Raw genomic sequence first — 22,201 nt, forward strand, 5'->3', positions numbered from 1 at the left:
ATAGCAAGCACAAAGGTCAATCTCAGTCTCCTGTCATCAATTTGTTGTGTAGCTGTAGTCGTACCGAGGAATACACTCACCGAAAACGTTATTAGGAACACCTATATATCTTCTCATTCATTCAGGTGGTGTAATGGTGTGGGGAATGTTTTTTTTGGCACACTTTGAGCCTGTTAATACCAATCAATCATCGCTCGAATGCCACAGCCTATTTGAGTATTGTTGCTGACCATGAGCATCCCTTCATGGCCACAATGTACCCATCTTCTAATGGCTACTCCCAGCATGATAATGCACCATGTCACAAAGCAAAAGTCGTCTCAAATTGATTTCATGAACGTGACAATGAGTTCAGTGTTCTTTAGTGGCTTTCCCAGTTAACGGATCTAAAACCAATAGAACACCTTTGGGATGTGGTAGAACGGGAGATTCACAGCTTGAATGTGCACCGGAAAAATCTGTGATGCAATCATGTCATCATGGACCAGAATCTCAAAGGAATGTTTGCAACATCTTGTGGAATCAATGCCACAAAGAATTGAGGCTGTTATGAGAGCAAAGGAGGTCCTAACCAGTATTAGTATATTGCTCCTAATAAAGTGTTCAATGAGTGTATCTCACCATGACAACTTGGCTGCTGTGATTGACACCCTATCCAGAGTTGTTTCTAGCATAACCATGTTATCATAGCCTGACAGAAAGGCCTACAGCAACAGCACAGGACTATCCTACAAGAGGTGGAAAGCAATCAAGAGGTAGATGTTTCTGTTCTTGTGATTTTAACATCTTTGTTGTTGTTGTTGTTAGCGTGCCTTGGATAGCCCTTTCATCCTTTGTGAACGTGACTAAAAAGCATTCTTGAAAACGACAAGAAAAGAAAGAGACTGTCCCTTGATTGATAACACGTTTTTTCCAAACCTCAAAATGGTGGGATTGAAAACAACAATGGACTGTCTCCATAATGAATCAAAAGTTGATGGGGTCTGTGTGTATATGATAAGTGCAGTATGAAACCACTAAAGTATGAAGGAGTCTTGCTCATCAGTCAGCTAACAGGTATAGTCTGGAACCAGACTGACGTTGGCTTCATTTCACCTCCCTGATCAGTCTGGACCTCAATCATTGAAATCATTGTATTAGGGGCGTCATGCAAAGTGAATTTGTCAGTGATTAGATCACCTACAAGTGTGGCTAAACCCGCCTATACTGTACTCCCTGACAGGGAGCTGGTTCTAATTGGACCGGAGATGACCTAGCTGGACCCAGTGTCTTCCTATAGGAGCTGGTCCAGACTCCAGACTGATATTGAGGGGGAGTGAGAGGAAGCACCATGCAGTCTGTTTCCAGGCTAGCCAGCGAGTGTAGGCCCTATGTAGATAGCAGAGTCATCTAACCAAGTTCAGCACACAGCCACAGGTCAGACAACACACACATTTATTTGTAGTATTCATCAAGGTTTTTTTTCTTTTTTCATCACGAAGGCATATACTATATTCTCTGTATATTACTTGTTATATTATATTCATATAAGAAACAAAAATAAGCGTACATTTCTGCTGAATAAGATTGAAGAGTATCAGCGAAGGGCAATGTAAACCATGTTCCATCCAACTTAGCTGGGAAGTTAGCTAGCGTATACCCTCCCCCACATGTCAGCAGTAACATATTTGCATAGGCAAAATGAGATTAGCCCTTTAGACAGTGTATTTCCTGAATTCATTATAGATCATCTAAAAGTCTATTTCAGCTGAACACAATTAAACAAACAAACAAAACAAACAAAAAAGTTCAACTAGGCTAAATCGTTCTTAACCCACCCTCAATACATATTATATTTTCTGTGCACATTTTTTTGTTTACAGTGTTAGGCTTCAAGTAGGTCTAAAAAACAAATTGTACATCACGACTGACGACTAGATGTGAGATAAAGAAACGGACATGAGAGGTAGTGAGAACCCTAGTGAGACTCTTAAAGGAGAAACCATGGAGATAAGGCCGACAGCGCTTCTCTAACTATAGCCCAACTGACACTTCACCTTTAAACCTCTTTATCAATAAAACCCCGGCCAACACATTTCATAGCCATTTACTCAAAATTTTAAAAAGTCACAATTCAAATATATTATGGGGCTATGTTGCTTCACACCATTGCTTGTAGAAATCCTTTATGAAATGATAGTAAAAATTAAAGTAACAACAATTTCTTTCCATTAAGTTAAAACCATCTGTTAGTCTGTGCTTCACCAGTAAATGACAGTGAAACCAGAGAGAGCAGAAAGGAGAAAGGAACCGGCAAAATGGCTCCCTGCCCCCAGTGACAATTATATTGTCAAATCTTTCTGATTGAACCATCACGGAGGCCTGAAACCTAAACGTTCCTCTGGTCTGTCCAGGACGATTGCTCACCGTCTACATGTAAACTTGGTTAAATTGCACCGTGATTCCATTGTCAAACATTCTGAAGTTCCACAGCTAAAAGAGCATTGACACCGATCATGGTTATTTTTTCTGTCAAACGTCAATGTGATTTGTCATGAACAGAGCTACATAAAAGGTATCCTCTCTGACCACTAGGGGTACATGCACAACTCGTCATTTAAATGAATCAATGTCCTCAGCACTGTATGCAAAAACACTGTATTGCCAGTGGAATATCTAGAGGTGGATAAGATGTTAAATAAAAATATTTAAATATTGTTGGATGCTTAAAATGGTTGTTACCATATTAGGCTATATACTATACGTTCACTTTTGTGAATAAACACAAAACCAAACACTCTTGATATAATTTGACCCAATGGCACTTCATCAATAATCTGAGGGCTTTTTAAACCCTTACTTTAATAATCTAACTGGCCTTGGCACATAGACTTCAGGTAGTTAAATTGGTGGCAACATTATGTTCATACAGAAGAGTGGCACTGGTTCAATGACACCCACAGTCATGAGTCACAACGAGGTTAAACATCTACCAACCTCTCGTACAGCTATGGTGATTATATGATTATACTTACTAGTACTCTTCCTCGTCAAAATATACTGTATTCAATACTCATGCACTGATGTCTACAAATCAACAGGTGAAGAACGCCTGCATCAAGTTCTTTTAGGTTTAAATATCACATTTGGAAAAATGTCTTTGAATATAATATACTTTAAATGTTCATGGGACATTGTAACAAGACCCTAGTCAAAATGTGTTGATAAGTCAGTGTGTATCTGTGCGGTACACACATATTCAATGCATGCTGGCAATTCTAGGATAACAAAGAGAAACACTTCTCGTCTCTAAAGCTTGTATTGACAAGCTGTAGGGCTGAGAGAGTAGCATTGACTACATTTTCCACAGGCCAACAATTTTCACTGCAATACCGTGTCGTGCCAAGCTCATTCACAATCTTCTAGCAAGGACCTCTGCAATCAAATAGATCTCTGGAATGTGCCCTGCCCCTGATGGTGCATTAAGCGTACAGTACATCCGCTTTGCAGCAAATGTTTTGACACAGCTGCAGTGCAGTGTAAAATTTTTAGCATCATATCTGTACTCCACTAGCCAGCTGGGTACCACTGCGTATCTACAGACAAGGAGCTCTATATTGTGTAGACCCAAACTCCCCGGTTTCCCCAGCCAAGGTAGATACACCTACAACCCTCCTACACAACCTCTATAAAACCATGTCTGATATCAACTAGCAGATTCTAGAGCCGGATACAAAGGAGTTGGTATTGACACAGTAGTGACACAGTAGGTGACACAGTAGTGACACAGTCAGTGGAGCTCTAGCTACAGCTTGACCAAGGGCTCAACTTAATTTCTCTGTAAATATCAGACCCCTCAGCTAGACATCAGAACTATACAACCATCTCATACTTCACCTTCAAAAACAAGGCATCGTGATTATTATATATATATACTATATGCAATAGAAAACAAAAAGTAAACATGTCTCTTTTCATTCACCGAGAGCTTCAAAGTGTTGAAGATTTATTGTCAAAGACTTAAACAGAATGTTGGATTTTTCTTTTCTCCAGTAATGATTCCAACCTCTCCTTCAACCTCAATCAACCTCACCTCTAACCTCTACCGCACCTGTGCTTCTCTCAGGGCGACAGGGTCAAGGTTGGACGGTGTGGTACTGTAGGTCCTAGGTAGGTTCTGGGTAGGACAGGGACGGGTAGGGTCCTAGGTAGGACAGTTGATAGGTTATACTTAGGACAGGGGTGGGTAAGTCCTAGATAGGACAATTGATAGGTTATAGTTAGGACAGGGGTGGTAGGGTCCTAGGTAGGACAGTGGGTAGGTTATGGGTAGGAAGGGAGGGACGGACTGTGTGTTATAACCTGTGGTTGTCACCAGAAACTAGCAGCTATTGTGCCGCCTTTTTCCCACATAAAAGGCATTGTGATTTCTTCAGTGGAAAGTGAATGTTCTATATAATACATTTAGCTGCCCAACCACAATTCTAGCCCTTACTTCTCCCAGCTTTAGAATTGTAAAGTAGGAAAGTGTTCGGACGGAAGGGCGGATGACACTTTCGCTGCGCCACTCTCAATAAAAACAACGGCAAGCTAAATTGGCAAATCTATTTTCCCTTCAACTTAACATCAAGAGCTTGACGGAGTGATGCTCCCTGGAACAGAGAAAAAAATATGCATCTCATATTCAAGAAGAATCTTTGATTTGCAGTCCACACGGCTAATAATTTCAAGACAGAGTGAGTTTTCCATAACCTTGACACATGCAAAGTCTGTGACTACTGCTTGCCAAGGCCAAGCCATGGTCAAATCAAGGTGAAGCCCTACGATCGTCGTAAAAAAAATGGCGTCATATTTGGACTGTAGAAATGTCTGAGGCTTGGGACATAATCTGAGAGAAAACAGAGAGAGGAGAGAGAGAGATAAAGGGAGAAAGAAAGAGAAAGAGAGGAGAGAGAGAAAGAGAAAAGAGGAGGAGAGCTCTTGACAGTACAGTACAGAAAGAGGGGGGGTTTGTCCTTTTTTTGTTTTTCTCTGTCAGTCACGGTTCGCCTGACACGGTCGCTCCTCTCGTCGACCGTCAAACCAGGAACCAACCCGCCAGGGTCGCGGTCAAGAGCAGACACAGGAAAATTGCTTAAACTATCAAGGTTTTTTCTGTTCATTTTTTTTGTTTGTTTTCAAAAAAGGAGATATCAAACCCGGTTCTGGCACCATGTTGTAGCGTTGGTTGGTTGGTGGCGTAGGTGTACGTACGTACAAGAGAGCCTGGCCTCTCTAGGTATCCAGACAGCGCCTCTTGGTCTCCAGCAGCTCTCTGTAAACGGAGGAGTTGAGATAGCGGGGGTAGGAGTCTCGGTGCATCAGAGTGTAGATCTGCAGCTGCGCCTCCTCGTACATCAGGTTGCTGGGCTCCGCTAGACTCAGGTTGATGCCCTCTCTCACCCGCGAGTCCAGGCTTACCTGGGGGGGGGGAGAGAGAAGAGAGTCAGGCGGAGAGGGGGGAGGGAGAGAAACCCTAACCCTAACCTAAAACATCTGATATATAATTGTTCCTGTGTAATATTAACGCTGTTACACAGAAATTGGATAGAAATACTCTGTTATTACGCAGTAAAGCAGTAAATTAGCAGTTGCTGCAACTCTTGTAAACAACATGCTAGGAGACACGGGGAGACAAGGAATAATATCCTTCTACCACTCCACACAGTGACACACAAACAAAAACAACAACAACAACAACAACAACAACAACATGTTCCCTCCTACCTCTTTTGGTGATAGGATGGAGACGTAGTCTTCGTAGATGATCCTGGCCTTCTCATCAACGGTGGTGGGGTTGGTCTCCAGCTTCAGATCCTCACAGGCCAGCCAGAACAGCAGGTTCTCTTCGCTGTACTCGGAACGCAAGAACTCCCGGAAGATGTCCCGGCCTTCCGAGGAGCGCATCATCATCTCGAAGCTGCGGGCCCAAGCGACCACCTCGTCTAGACTAGGGTGCCTAAGCAGACAATAGCAGAAACAAGGAGTATACACTCTCTCAGAATAGCCACAGTCGACTGAATAGAAAGGACGATATTTCTATAGGAGAAATACACTGCAGAGTAACAATGCTGTTTTCAAATGACTCTTGACAAAATAATAACTATTATTCCAGCCCTTGAACTTGAAATGTCCCGAACATTTATTCCCTCGCTGCTTCCCGTATCTCCACTGCTCCACTTCAACTGTTTCTATGACGATGACGTGGCTTCTGGAGGGGTGTCCAGAAATATAGCCCGGGTGAGCCCCTCAACAAGGTCTCGGGGTGGTAAAAGGGTAGCCCCTCGGCCCGAGCCTGGTGGAGTGGAGCGGAAACAACAACCCATACGCCGAACTGTTTCTATCTTTCAATCTTCATTTCAGAGATTTTCGGTCGTTTCAGTCATGTGGACTAGTCATCTTTCAGTAACTGACTGTCACGGGTACTGTAGTTTAGATATAGTGAAGTACTTAATAAAGTTAAACCTTTTTCTTTAGTTTGACATACTATATTTCTCTCAAGGGTAGCTATAGTGTAGTTACAATTCTTCCCTGGTAAAGTCATTTAGATACATGTTCAGAGTAGCTTCCCCAACACTGGCTGTAACTGTGTTGTAGGCGGCATGGTTTCATCTCAAGTAGACCTAGGATATTAGACCTAGGTGACAAACCCCTGTCATTCCCGTTTCAACATTATCATGATAAAGAATATTCAGGATGTGTGTGATAATGTCCTCATGTGTTGCAACCTGAGAGTGAACAGCTGTTTCAGTCAGACAGACTGAGAGCGGAGAGGGGTGTGTGGGTGTGCAGGGCCGGATTAAATGGATAGATCACACTAGGCAGGCTGTCTTTTTTGGGCCCTCCATATACATTTTGATATTTGGTAAACAAACACAATGACTTTTAACTGCCACGTGATTATTATGCCCCTTCATTTAGTTAGGTATATATTTGAGCTCATCTATTTATATTTCGGTATTCACACAGCATTTGTTTGTTGTTTGTTGTCATTTATTTATAGTGGAAAGCGTAGCCCTATATTATACATTTCATTTATATGCATTTTACATTTGATTTGAATGTGCCTTTACTTATTAAGTTAGATATTTAAATAGAAAACTTACATTTACAGATGCTTTCTCCTGACTTTCCATGAGGTGGAGTAAAAATCCAGGGAGGTCGTACATCCATTCTCAATTGCCAACAGGGCAAAGGCGTTCGTTTTTTTCCCCCCCTTACTGTGGATCTTTCACATGTTTCAACAAAGAAAACGACCTTTCTCCTGAACAGTTTGCAACCGGTAATCAGATACATACGAAGGCACATGTCCATGTTAGGGAAAGCATCCCTCAGGTCTAGCTCTCTGAGCTTCTTATACCAGGCATGAAAATGGGTCGGGGTGAAAAAGGTGAGAAGGATACGAGACCCGGAACCTGCAGCTAGGCGGTCCCGGCGGAAAGTTTTTTTTGTGGAAAAATTAGCTTCCATGTGCTCATATCTGATTTCTTTTAGATGTACTCTAGTGGTGGTCACATGCAGAATTACAAGATTAAAAAAAAAAAATATATGAATGTAGGTCACCTATTTTGGATTCAAAACGGCGAATTTCGCCGAAAGGTGAGCGATTATCATGCCTGTATACATGTCCATGACTGGTTGTTCATTTTTCACAATTCAGATGAACCAGCAACACTCTGCTGTAAAGTCCTACAGCAACACTCTGCTGTAAAGTCTTCCTCAAGATCATGTGGGTATTTCCTGATTGTCTGTCGCTGGCGCTGCACGCATTTCTCCAATGTCCGTTGATTTGGCTTTTGGAAACCGACTTTCTCCTCCACATTTTGGTATGCTTCTTGCCTTTGACAAGCAGTCACAGATGACATAATGTATGTCAATCAGGAAAGCATCGCGTCCTGAGCGTTGAACTTCTGGACCTGCAGACTTACCGAACATTACTTTCTTCACTCGACTTCTTCAGCTGTCTGCCTTGTATCCCTCAGCTGCTGTGAGAGTTTTGGCCTCTGCTACGTAGGCTTCAAAATGGTTTCTGGCCTGGTCAGGTGCGGAGCCTCGTTCCTCCTCTGCAGCGGAGGGTCTTGCAGTTGGAGCCGGTAATTGAGGCTGCCTTGTGGGCTTTGAAGGGCCAGAGAAAAAGTTGTGTAAAGCCCCTCTGTCGTGTTCTTTCTTCCTCTTCATTTTTCTTTTTTTGGGCGCTTTGCTGCACCCGAAAGAATACGAAAAGCTGCTAACAGCCTATATGTCGCTGCTGTTAACATACAGTGATGATCTTCACTGAATCGCCGGAAATATTTTTTCCCGCACATTAGCGCTAACGCATGTTTATGTTTAAAAAAATAATAAGATATATAAACATTGAAATATAGAGATTTTAATATTTTAAAATATATGTTTAACATTATTTAGGCAATTGATGTTCCTTACCCACCTCTGTCTGGGCCTCCTAGTGGCAAGGAGGCCCTAGACATGTGTTCCTAGAATGCCTATGCCTAGATCCGGCCCTGGTGTGTGTGTGTGTGTGTGTGTGTGTGTGTGTGTGTGTGTGTGTGTGTGTGTGTGTGTGTGTGTGTGTGTGTGTGTGTGTGTGTGTGTGTGTGTGTGTGTGAGTGAGTGAGTGAGTGAGTGCGTGCGTGCGTGCGTGCGTGCGTGCGTGCGTGCGTGCGTGTGTGTGTGTGTGAGTGAGTGAGTGTGTGTGGGTGGGTGGGTGGGGGGGAGCATAAACCTCATGCTCTAATTGGCTAATCCAGCCGACCAGTGAGCAGAGCAGGACAAGAACAGTTATTGACTCAGCCCCGTCAAGAGGGAGAGTGAGTAGGCCTGAGCAACGCCGCAAAAACAGACAGAGGAGAAAGACGTAGGGGGAAAAAAATGAATGAAAAATGTATATTCTACGATTTCTTGAGGCAGCCAGTCATGACGAACGGAGCCTCGTATCTTACCGAAAAGACCAACGAGTGCTCAAGCTGTTATTGGATTGAACGAAACGCAGTCTGGCAAATCATCTGTAGAAAACCAGGGTTGCTGAACTTACTGTTCTTCTGCGGCTTCAATACTGTCCATCTTGGTGCACGTCTGCCGTTCGCTACGCTCAAGCCTGTCTTCGCTCCTGCAAGACATGAGACCCCTGCCATAGATGAGTATAATAACAACAGGTTATAACACTGGTTAGAGGGAAATGATGAATAATGTCATGAGCACACTGTATTTATCCATTAATCCACCTCATTTTGTGGCTTGCTTAAGATCCTACAACCGACAGTACAGTACCTGTTTCATATTACTCCTCTCTGTCCCTCCTACCTGCTAACCCCGCCCCCCCCATACTTATTTCATATCAGCTGTGTTGTGGCTCTCCACCCCCTCTGTCAACCCACCCTTCAATCTCTAAACCCCTTTCTCTCCCTTCTCTCACCTCTACATGTTTCATTACAAACTGTGGTGTAGGCATGGCTCCCCCCCCACCTCTATCCCAAATATGCTTCACATCAGCAGCTGTAGGTCTAGCTAAGCTCTTCTACTCCCCCTCAGAGCTGTCCGGGGATACATTTATGTTATCTGAATGGATGGGTGGGTGGGTGGTGGGTGAGTGAGTGAGGAGGGCTAGGGCTTAAATCAATTAAAGATGGCTCCTTATTATTAGCCTGGCTCTTCCAATCATAGGAACACAACATTAAAGGCCCCCCCCTCATATGATATGTGTGGAGTTCAAGCCCACACTAGATCAAGGGAGGTGCCAAATCACACAGTAAAGGGGGGGAGGGGGGGGGGGATCCACCGCTCATGTACTTGACAGCTCAGTGTCCCTCCAACAACTCCCTGCGATTGACTGTTTCCTCTCTTATCCGAAGCTCAGCTCTGCTGCTTGGCCTCTAGGGGTTAACTGTATGAATGTGGTTAATCACAGACACAAACTTTCTGTTTAATTATACCACCACTGGAGGGAGGGCTAAGAGAACTCAGAATGGGGCGGGGGGGGGTCTATTTTTACAACACGGTGGTGGATATCAGCTTCCCCTCTCTTCCTCCATCAAAGTCCTCTATTGTGTTGGTGTAGCTGAGCTAGCTAGCCGAGGGCTCTCCCCATGTTAAATATACACCATGTTCTTCACAGCAGTTTGCATGTGATGGGACCATGGAAATAGCCCCGATAAGGATTGCAGGCAGGCTAGCACTGGCCCAGGCTGTGGAGGGTGGCGGGCAGTCACACCAAAGATGTTGTAAACCAGAGGCCTTATACCAGAGATGTATGTATGAGACCTACCAGAGGCACATAATAAAAGCCACATCAAAGATGTTGTAGACCCACAGAGACGTACCACAGGCATTTGCAGCAACCACACCAGCAGAGGCAGCATGTGTTGGGCCGGGGGTGGCCGGGGGCCTGGGGAGGTCCTTCGATGTGAGGCTGCTGCCGTTTCCTCATCTCAACTCCACTTAGACTTCGGGGCTGTGGAACAAACACACAAACACACTGGTTATAAAATGGCTGTGATAAAGGACTGTGGATAGAATAACCACCCAGACACACTGGGTTTCACTCCACTTCACTTCTCATAGACATCACGTCAAAGCACTGGGGTGACATGTGAGGAGTGTATTTCTAACGAAAGACAAACTGAATGGGAGTACGGTCTCCCGTGGCCACTCCTCACTCTGATGTCCCTCACGATGGAGTTCCAGAGGACAATGGTCAATGGGGGAGGGTAGTCAGGCTGAGATGAACCATGTGGATTGCGGCATCTGCGGGATCTGGTGGACTGAGGATGCTGGGATCTGGTTGTGAATTGGGCGGAAGTACAATTGTCCGAGCAGGCGAGTGTTATGGAAGCAGCGATGTCTGACTTGCGGTGGGATTTCCCTGCCGGCTCAGGGCAAAGAAGACTTTCAGAGTGTCTGTTCGCAGATAAACCTGTGATAGACTTAGTAATAGTCGTAAACCTCTGGGAGTTAAAGGGAAGCCTTGCTTTGAAATAAAATTGTCCCAGACTTTAGATTTGTAGGCTAGAGCGAGGTGCATTTCGTATTTGGTTTTTCCTGCTTTTCGCCATTCATCTTCTTCACTGTTGTTGGTTCACTTCCGTTCTACAACGCGCGTGGGCAACTTGTTCCCACCCCACCCCCCCCCCTTTTTTGGGGCCGATTTGCTATTTTGCGACGTCAATTGATAATCGTATCCAAGAGGCCAACGATACGATAATCGCTGTATCGATATTTTGTCCCATCCCTACTCTATACACATCATTTGGAAATGATCCTTTACTCAATTCTAGTCAATGGAAGAATTGAGACATTTGGTCATGCGTGAAAACCACATAACTGAGGACATACTAATTTGGGATAATTTTGTTTAATAATAAGGGTTCATAAAGGAACATTTTGGGAGGTATAATCTGGAATATTTTTGTTAATATAATCAGACTGCCTATTTGTGTTTTTGTGTTGTGATGTGTTTTTCGGTGTCAGTAGAAAGTGCCCAAAAACTGCTTTTTAGTCAGCATACTGGACATGTTACACCTTTCCAGCCTAGTGACCAGGTAATTATAGCTTCTGGGTGATATCGATACATACATCCAGAGCGGTCAGCTAAGGAGGGTCTGTTAGGAAACACACATGATAGGCCAAGACTTGGATGACCTCTAGATTTGTGGAGCCGTTGTCAAGTGATGAGAGTTCACAACCTACATGTGTCAGTCATCCTATTCTCTCTCTGTCCACTACTATAAAGAGAGGACTGTTCCCTCCAGCACTTTGCTCATCCATGCTGTAACCACTGCTGTGTACATGATTATGACGAGACCAGATCGATCTGCATAAATTATACCAATTCAACTTTGCATTGAGCTCCGCCTTTAATTGAGCCACGTGACTTTTGTACTCCAATATCCGAAACTGAGATATCAGAGATAGATGGAGAGGATTCCCTTCCTGGTGCCTTCTGGGACTGAGCCAAATCCTCTCTGCTGTGTGTAAGTAATGCACACACACACACACGCACACACACACACACACACACACACGCACGCATGCACGCACACACACACACACACACACACACACTCAGAGTTTCACATGTCTTCACCCATTAGCAGAAGAAGCTGTGTGGTATACTGTACTGTATACTGCTCTGAATCAAGTGTCTAGTCTAAAGATGACCCAAAAAACAAACAAATGACAGAGTGAGGGAGAGGATTTTTTACAGATATTGAGCTACAGTATGTCCTGAAATAGCTTCTCATTCTTACATCTACATCCAGGTGCAAATGAGATATGTGAGTGCAAACAGACAATTATGTCATACCAGTCCCCAATGATGACAAGGGACTAATGCGAGCCAAGCACACAAGCGTCTGGCTACTAAATAACGATGGGATGACGACGATGGGAGTACTGAGAAAAATGTTATTTTAGGCTTGGTATCTAGTTGCTGTATTTGCATGTTGAAGTGGAACATCTCTGACTCGAAAGGCGGATATCAGCCACTAGGTCTACAGCCAGTGTTTATCAGGACTTCCTCGTCTATTGTTAAGGCTGCCTACTGTACTACTCTATTCCCGGGGGACTCCCATCCCGGAGGACACCCATTTCTGCTGCAGCCCAGCGCTGACACACCTGATTCAATTCATCAACTTGCTTAGGGATAAAACAGCATTGTCAAGGTAACACACCCAGATTGAACTTTCTCAAATGGATAGCCAAGGAATGAATCCAGAGTTATGATAATGTGCCTTCATAAAAACCTCTGAAGACTTTTCCCAGACAATATTTTAATCTTCATTAGGAAAATGTGCGAGCCACAGACCAGAGGTTGTTTTTTTTTAAATGTAGATATAGTTTAAACCAGAGTTAGGAGTTCTCCTGGGTTTATCAAAATCCCAGTGTATAAACTAACTGACTCTTCAGAGCAGTCTACAGTAGATGAGACGGTGAACTTCTCTAAACCATTTGATCTCTATGTGACTACATTTTTCTTCACTATTTCACTTCTCCACTTTGCTCTGAAATCACATTATGAAGGAAAATAAAGGAAGGATAATCTTACCTGCAAATTATATTTTTTTAACCTACAGTTTAATAAATTCTTGATTGCTGTGCTGTAGCGAGACCCAGGCTGTCTCCTGTCTATCTTAGCCGTCTTCCACAACTACCACGAGACTTCCACGACTGAACAGAACCAGCTATATGCAAAACGTGAATGGAGCGCTCGAGCAGCGCCGCCCGGTTATTTAGTGTACGGTGGTGGAAAACATGCACATTGATGCAAACTACTGTGAGGAAGGGCCTTTGTTCTACAAGGGGAGATGCGGCCGCAACGCTGAAAGAACATGCAAATACTGGATCCTCTATGTGGAAACACAAATAACCTCAACCATTTGGCACAGCGCCAAGTGTGACGACCTGTCATAATAACACCCTTACGACTAAAGTACGACTTTACTAATGAATGATCTGTGAAGCATCTAGGTTATGTAGGATTTAGGAGAAGAGACTGGAATTAGGTAGGATTCGTCAAATGTGTTGTCTAGAGTAGAGGAGGGCATTTGTAGGATGGTCATAATGTAGGATGTAGTTTTTTTTTTAGCCTAATCGTAGACAAAATGTATCTTCAATGGAGACTATTTATCTTTGTCCACAAAATCACCCCTAAGAATTGAAAAAATAGATATTGGATGGATTATCTAACAAAAACAAGACTAAAATAACTAAGCAGCTGCAAAGGTAACAGTAAAACTAACTGCATACCTGGACCTATCTCCTGCCTCTCTCCCCAATACTCACCCAGGGAGAGGACATACTGTACTAGGGCTAAATATGGGCATACAGGAAATAATTAAGAGCCTCAATAGAATCAATATTGTTTTTAATACACTAACTCTCTCTTGCGTTCAGAAGAAAAGTATGTGTCTGTTTTAATTCATGAAAAGACTGACAGTCACAGACTGTTCTGTGATGGTTGGGATCACGTAACGGTCCCATGAATTGACAGTGAGACCTACCATGTGAATTAGTCAGTTTCCACAGACAGGCCAGGAAGGAGAATCATGGTGCTGAGGTAAGTTGAACTGGGGTTGAACAGAGGGGCAGCACTAGGCTAGTAGGAGTGTGTCCGCTGGGTACTGTTCTCACCATCCCTGATGGAGGGTCAGGGGATGAGGCGGTCTATGGAGGAGGCTGTCTCTCCCTCTCGATTCCTCTCTTTTCTCTCACTCTATCTCTCTCTCGGTTCCTCTCTTCTCCTTATCCTCAGCAGACACTCAGGTTCTCAGATGGACCATTCGAGGTGTTGAACTCAATAATACAACATCTGAAAAACAGAAAATAGACACTGCACATGTCAGTGTTGTACACATACTATGGTACAAATTACAGTGCTATTCTTTGGCCTTGTATTAACCATTGATTATTTGGTCAAATCACACAAAAAATTGCTTAACATACGTATAAAAACACTGCAATTAAATTACTCTAGGTGTAACAACATGGTCTCATTGTAATACATTGCGGTGCCTCAGCCCTAAGCCCAAGCCCAAGCCCATTGCTTGTATTCAATTGTTTGACAGAATACAAATCAGATGAAAAGACCCTTTTCAGTATTTATTTAGCTAATCTTTATTTATCCAGGTAAGTCCCATTGAGATATGAATATATGTTTCAAGGGAACCCTGGCCAGCTAACCCTCTGGTGTACTGTAACAGCCAGGCCTGTCAGTATTGTGCTGTTCATTCAGTGGGCAAAACAAAAACAACATTATTATCATTAACCAACCATACAATTATTTGGCAATCCCTCAAACAAATTGCAATATAATGAATTCAACTGGGAAACATTTTGATCAGTCGCCACTTCATAATTGTAACAACAAACAGAAAAACATTGTAGCATGAAAACTGAAACATACATTGTATGTACACCACGGACGATGGCGATGTGATGGATAAATAAACAGTAAGTTATACAATGTTTCTTCCCCATCTTTGAAAAAAATCTATGTATCAACTAGCTTCTCCACACACACTTAATGTATGGCCACCTTAATGCATAGCCAAATAGGGCCTAGAATCAGTGCCAAATGATGGAATAAAATCCGTGTCCTCTGAGTTGCAGACGCCGGTCAGAAAACACGTCTAATAACGTGTATCAGTGCATGATTAAGGAAAATCTTACTGGCATCACAAAAATCTAATCAATCATAATCTATGAGTATAAAATGCCAATGCCACTTCTTCATATCGTGGGCGTTTTTATGTTAGCCAGCTAGCCTATTACATATGCGTGGAATGACGGATCGACTCGACTGGTGTTGGAAGAGGAAGAATTTCAGATTTGTGAAGAAATCGGAGCCAATTATTGCAAAATGCATGCAAGTAAAAATAGGGAAGTGAAGTTCTAACATTGTATACCTTGCAGCTCTTAGCTATTCTGGAGGCCTTGGCTTTAATGCATGCTTCATTACGACTGAAACACATCGCTCTCCCATACAGTTTAGCTGTCTGCCTGCTTGCTTGCTGCTGTGTTGCATGGTTTCATGGTTTCATGGTTGCATGGTTTCATGGTTTCATGGTTTCATGGTTTCATGGTTTCATGGTTTGCATGGTTTCATGGTAAATGGAAATGGACTGCACTTATATAGCGCCTTTATCCAAAGCGCTTTACAACGGCCTCTCATTCACCCATTCACACACCAATGGGGGCAAGCTACCATGCAAGGCGCCGGCCCGCTCACTGGGAGCAATTTTGGGGTTCAGTGTCTTGCCCAAGGACACTTCGACATGTGGTCAGCCGGGGCTCGAACCGCCGATCTGCCAACCTTGCGATCGTTAGACGGCGGCTCTACCTCCTGCGCCACAACCATGGTTTCATGGTCTCATGGTCTCATGGTTGCATGGTTGCATGGTCGCATGTTTTCATGGTTGCATGGTTGCATGGTCGCATGTTTTCATGGTCGCATGGTTTCATGGTTGCATGGTTGCATGGTCGCATGGTTGCATGGTCGCATGGTTTCATGGTTTCATGGTTTCATGGTTTCATGGTCGCATGGTCTCATGGTTTCATGGTCTCATGGTTTCATGGTCACATGGTCTCATGGTTTCATGGTTTTCATGGTTTCATGGTTGCATGGTTTCATGGTTTCATGGTCGCATGGTTTCATGGTTTCATGGTTGCCATGGTTTCATGGTTTCATGGTCTCATGGTTTCATGGTTTCATGGTTGCATGGTCTCATGGTTTCATGGTTTCATGGTTGCATGGTCGTCATGGTTTCATGGTTGCATGGTTTCATGGTTTAATGGTTTCATGGTTTCATGGTTTCATGGTTTCATGGTTGCATGGTCGCATGGTTTCATGGTTTCATGGTTTCATGGTCGTCATGGTCGCATGGTTTCATGGTTTCATGGTTTCATGGTTTCATGGTCTCATGGTCTCATGGTTTCATGGTTTCATGGTTTAATGGTCTCATGGTCTCATGGTTTCATGGTTTTCATGGTTTCATGGTCGCATGGTCGCATGGTTTCATGGTTTCATGGTCGCATGGTTTCATGGTTTCATGGTCTCATGGTTTCATGGTTTCATGGTTGCATGGTCTCATGGTTTCATGGTTGCATGGTCGTCATGGTTTCATGGTTGCATGGTTTCATGGTTTAATGGTTTCATGGTTTCATGGTTTCATGGTTTCATGGTTGCATGGTCGCATGGTTTCATGGTTTCATGGTTTCATGGTCATCATGGTTGCATGGTTTCATGGTTTAATGGTCTCATGGTCTCATGGTTTCATGGTTTTCATGGTTTCATGGTCGCATGGTCGCATGGTTTCATGGTTTAATGGTTTCATGGTTTCATGGTTGCATGGTTTCATGGTTTAATGGTCTCATGGTCTCATGGTTGCATGGTCTCATGGTTTCATGGTTTCATGGTCGTCATGGTTGCATGGTTTCATGGTTTAATGGTCTCATGGTCTCATGGTTGCATGGTCTCATGGTCTCATGGTTTCATGGTCTCATGGTCTCATGGTCGCATGGTCGTCATGGTTGCATGGTTTCATGGTTTCATGGTTGCATGGTCTCATGGTTGCATGGTTTCATGGTTTCATGGTCGTCATGGTCTCATGGTTTCATGGTTTCATGGTTTCATGGTCGCATGGTTTCATGGTTTCATGGTTTCATGGTTTCATGGTCGTCATGGTTTCATGGTTTCATGGTTTCATGGTTTCATGGTCGCATGGTTTCATGGTTTCATGGTTTCATGGTCTCATGGTTTCATGGTTTCATGGTCTCATGGTTTCATGGTTTCATAGTTTCATGGTTTCATGGTTTCATGGTTGTCATGGTCTCATGGTTGCATGGTCTCATGGTCTCATGGTCGCATGGTCTCATGGTCTCATGGTTTCATGGTTGCATGGTCGCATGGTTTCCATGGTTTCATGGTTTCATGGTTTCATGGTTTCATGGTTTCATGGTTTCATGGTCTCATGGTTGCCATGGTTTCATGGTTGCATGGTTTCATGGTTGCATGGTTCCTCTTGCAGCTGTGTGACAATCGGGGAGCATCTGAACTCACAGTCATTGCAGGCAAGCGGGAAAAGACAAGCCGATTCCGTTTCCTAATACATGGGATTAGGGTTCCAATTGTGGTTTTAGGGTTCCCAATTACATGGGATCCAATTGCTAACAATTGCTGTGTTCCATGGTTTCATGGTTTCATGGTTTGCATGGTTTCATGGTTTCATGGTTGCATGGTTTCATGGTTTCATGGTTTCATGGTTCCTCTTGCAGCTGTGTGACAAGACAATCTCGAGAGCATCTGAACTCACAGTCATTGCAATGCAGGCAGCGGGAGAAAAGACAAGCCTAATTCCGTTTCCTAACACACCAACAGTGTCATATAAAACCAGTGGGAGACATTCATGCATTAATGCATTCATAATTTTGCATGCATTATTTTTTTTTTAAACACCCACTGTCTTTCCTTACAGACCGTTATTATCTCCTCGCGCTGCGAAGAGGCGTCTGAACGCTAGCATAGCTTCCCTGCTAGCTTCTGGGGAGCATTTAGAGCTAACACAATAACGAATATTCACTATCTTACCGTTTTATTTCAGGTTGTCAGTCTTCGATAAGGGTTACGTTATATGTGTTTTGTATTGACGCTCGGTTTATCGCACCGTAAATCTGCCTCCCGCGGTGTAAAAGGTGTAATCTCCATCGCCGTTATTTTCTCTCTTCCATCCGCCCCAACTTCAGCACCGATAGGGAGAGCCTAGTGGAGACACACTGCGCATGCGCGCTGTCACTGACTGTCAGCTCGCTCTGGTCAGGGGGCTGCAGTGTGTGTGTGTGTGTGTGTGTGTGTGTGTGTGTGTGTGTGTGTGTGTGTGTGTGTGTGTGTGTGTGTGTGTGTGTGTGTGTGTGTGTGTGTGTGTGTGTGTGTGTGTGTGTGTGTGTGTGTGTGTGTGTGTGGGGGTGAACTAGTTGGTACATTTATTTATTTTTATTTTTATACAGATGGGGAAATATTTCGTGATGTTAGAATTATAAGGTTCTATTCTATCTCCATTTTTGTCAAAATTGAGTTTTTCTTTTCTTTTTACATAATCTGATCCATTAGGTGTTTATTAATGCCTGTGTGGTGTTCTTTTTTTAAAAATGTTGACATTTTTGAGTTAGTAATTCATAAAATACAAAGGTTCCATCTCACAAAACACAATGGAATGTAAAAACTTTGACGCTCAATATCTCTGAACTGCCCTAAACGGAGATAGAACCTTATCATTCTAAACTGAGATAGAACCTTATCATTCTAAACTCACGATTTGAACCTTATCATTCAAAGGTCACTCTGATCAATGATCGGCAAAACTATACTCTTCTTTTTATTATTAAAAATATCAAAGCATGTGTTAATTCAATAATAATTCAATTAAATAACCCCTTTCTTATGTAATTTCCCATTTCATGTAGATAGGTGGAATATGAAATAAGAGTAATGTTGCTAGGAGCATCACAAATTCTCCTTTTATTGAATGTGTTGGTATGTTTTATTAATCAAGTTGAATTTAGTGGGTATGTTTTTATGAACACTTCCCTGCAATAATGTGTTGCAAGCAGCAGGAATCACTCTATGCCTATCTACTTAAACAACACAACTCCAACATAAACACATTTATGTTAATCCTTAATTATTTTTGCAAAAATGGTGTCAATAAACTAGTATGACTCTTTAATACAAGTGAACGTTTGATAGACGACAATAAGACCGTATCTCATAAATCCCAAATATAGTGTTGCACCAAGGAGCTCTGACAGATATCCACCAGATAAGAGTGTCATTTATGTCCCTTTTTTGCCATAATTTTTGTGCCTTTATTTATTTATTTATTTTCCATATCTACAGAATGTGCTGCTATACAAAACAGTTTGATTGATTGATTGATTGATTTATTGATAATAGTATGACATATTAGTCTAAGAATCTCTGTTCCAGAGTGTGAAGATGGTAGGAAGGTTATGAGTGAGTGAATGTAAGAGCAGTCTGTGGAGTGCTGCAACAAAATGTTTGATCTAATCGTCCACTAGGAGACAGCAAAACCCTGTTGCTTTCTCTCACTGATGAACCTGGTGAGGATGAACACGTTATTAGACCCATCATCATTGTAGAGACAGGAGAAAGGAAAGTGGAGGCTGATGGAAGAAGAAATCGGAGGACGGGGCTCATTGTAACACATGGAACGGAATAAGGAATGGTATCAAACAGGCGTGTTTGACGTGTTTGATGCCACTCCTTATTCTGTTCAATGCGTTACAATGAACCCGTCCTCCGACTGTTCTGCATCCACCAGCCTCTCCTGAGGGTCAGTAGTGATGTTTTAACATGGAGGGTGTCCCTGTGTATAATGATGACTACATGTATTCAGCCATCCTCTTGAGCCACACAGAAAAATAAAATTACATTATGAAAGTATTGAATAAACCATTTTGAATATACAGCACCTTTAATTTCATTGTAATTATTTCCATAAATTTACATTTAGATCCATGTCAACCACTTATGTCTTTGTGAAGTATACAATAGATACCCTTAGTGTGTATTTGATCCTGACTACATTTCTTCTTCTGTGACGTGTCGATAAGGATGTTTACCCAGTCACAGTGAATAAAGGTCTCATTGTAAGAAGTTGAACTACGTCCATTGTATTTGCTAGACAAACTCCATTATGATCAAAGGCAGGATCCGTTCTTTAAATTGAAACATGACTCATATTGAATAGGCTGTCTCACATTGAACAGTAAACTTTCTGCCTATCCATTTAAGGTCAAAAGAGATTTGATCTCTATAAGACCAACCTGGATAAATACAAGTGAAATTGAAATAAATGAAAACCGACCTAACCAGACACAACAGTTCGATTAGAGAAACATTTTAGAATGAATAACATGTTTTTTTGCTGTAATGTTTCTGACTGTAATTGTTATGAATTTGAATGGCCTTTGTTTGCTGGGGAGAAGGCACGAGTTGTCTTGTAATTTGTATTTAAAATTGTAATATTTACTGTAGCTGACCTCAACCATTGGCTGTCTCCATCTGACAAACTCAGGAATACTTTTGTGCTATCATCGTCATTCTCGCCCATACTCAGTGCACTTATCTATTCTCAGTCATAATGTTTGGGGTATTGGAGCAAGAAGAGAAGAATAAGTCTGTGTACTCCTGTTGAGAAGTCACATGAGGATAGGCTCATTGTTGTAAACACTGAAATGTGACCACTGAAGATGAATAGTTAACCGATAGTTACACACCTTGAACACAGCGTGACAGCATCTGTCCCTGCGCCATTCTAACAGCATGGTTGATGTATTGTTGTGTCAATACTGTCACCCATAATCCTGAGTGGGTACTTATGCCTGTGCAGTGTGGGTGTAATCTGTCTCGGAGCGTCGCTCTGAGTAACTCCCAGTAAGCAGGAGTTCTATCCTGTTTTACTGTGTTGAGTATGTGTTTTTACCGTGTTGAGTATGTGTTTTTCATATGTGTAACACACAGGAAACAAATCCTAACAGATTGAATAGAAATCATTATTATTATCATCATCATAGCTCTGACAGCAAGCGTTTGAGGCATAGCTGCAGTGAGTGGTATATAGAGTTGTTTACATGTCCCGTGGTTTGATATGAATTATACATTGCATATTACTGTGACAAGCACAGGACTGTCTACCCTGAGCAGGTGTTGACTGTTTCCGTTGTGGAATGCTGAATTGCACTTTAGATTGTAATCTGTTTGTATCTATTCCATGCACTCTTGCTCTTTTAGTTCGCCAGTGGAACGTTGTCTGCTGTTCCTATCTACTTCCCACACACTATCTAGTGTGTATAATATACTGAACTGCACACTATCTAGTGTGTATACAATACATGTTGGAGATGATATGCTGATATGCTTGAACATCATCTATATCTAAAGTATGCAAACGTATAGATTATTCGTTCAATCTTTCATTCAACCCTTTACTACCCATTTCCATATTGGGGATATCATTTACAGTAAAACAGGAGCAATGACTGTTATTATGATATGTTTGTCCCAAAAGTGCATCATCACACACTCCAGGCAGGCTCAAGTAGAGGCTCAAAGTATCCGTTATTTTAAGAAGGTGACGATATGTACTGTATGTGTTGATTTATGTGAGATTAAGCCAAGCATCATATGGATAATGCCACTCTATTTCTTGTATACTGTACATACAGTATATCCTGCATTTCCTCACAAGTATATTTCCTCAGGGTTATAGGCCATAATATCAAATAGATTGTGAGAGCACCCTATTGCAAGGCACAAGGACGTTGAATAGCACTTCACAATGGATACTGGAGAGCATTTAAGCATTTCAAGTGCAACTCTAGTAAAAAAAATAAACATTTTTTAAAATTATTAAATTCATTTATAATGCTGAGCAATTATGTTGTAAGTGTTAACGCAGCAGTATTAATATGATGATTGTGCCCTGAGGTCGATAATGACACAAGGTAGCAACAGCCACACTGATATCAACGAGAGATTCTCATGAACAAATACCCACAGCTAGCCTAAATTGTTATATTTACAGAGTTACAAATAAGACTCGTCGTCTTCTTCGCTTCAAATCCCTCTAATGAGATTTTAAACATTGTTGTTTTTCGTGCCTTCAAGCTTTCT

The 22,201-nt window shown here is 42.4% G+C and overlaps 1 protein-coding gene across 1 annotated transcript; it reads right to left on the reverse strand.

The window, feature by feature from the left end:
- Positions 1 to 5,253: 5,253 nt before the first annotated feature.
- LOC308174172 (regulator of G-protein signaling 17-like) lies at positions 5,254 to 10,441 on the reverse strand (the record flags this gene model as incomplete). The annotated part of the gene is made up of 4 exons (XM_080549244.1): positions 5,254 to 5,439; positions 5,746 to 5,977; positions 9,050 to 9,124; positions 10,335 to 10,441. 4 exons carry the CDS (start codon positions 10,439 to 10,441, stop codon positions 5,254 to 5,256), a joined length of 600 nt encoding a protein of 199 aa, XP_080405370.1.
- Between the last annotated feature and the right edge of the window lie 11,760 nt (positions 10,442 to 22,201).

The sequence above is a fragment of the Nansenia antarctica genome, assembly GCF_963989245.1.
Source record: "Nansenia antarctica genome assembly, chromosome: 19".
In the NCBI taxonomy this organism is placed as follows: Eukaryota; Metazoa; Chordata; class Actinopteri; order Argentiniformes; family Microstomatidae; genus Nansenia; species Nansenia antarctica.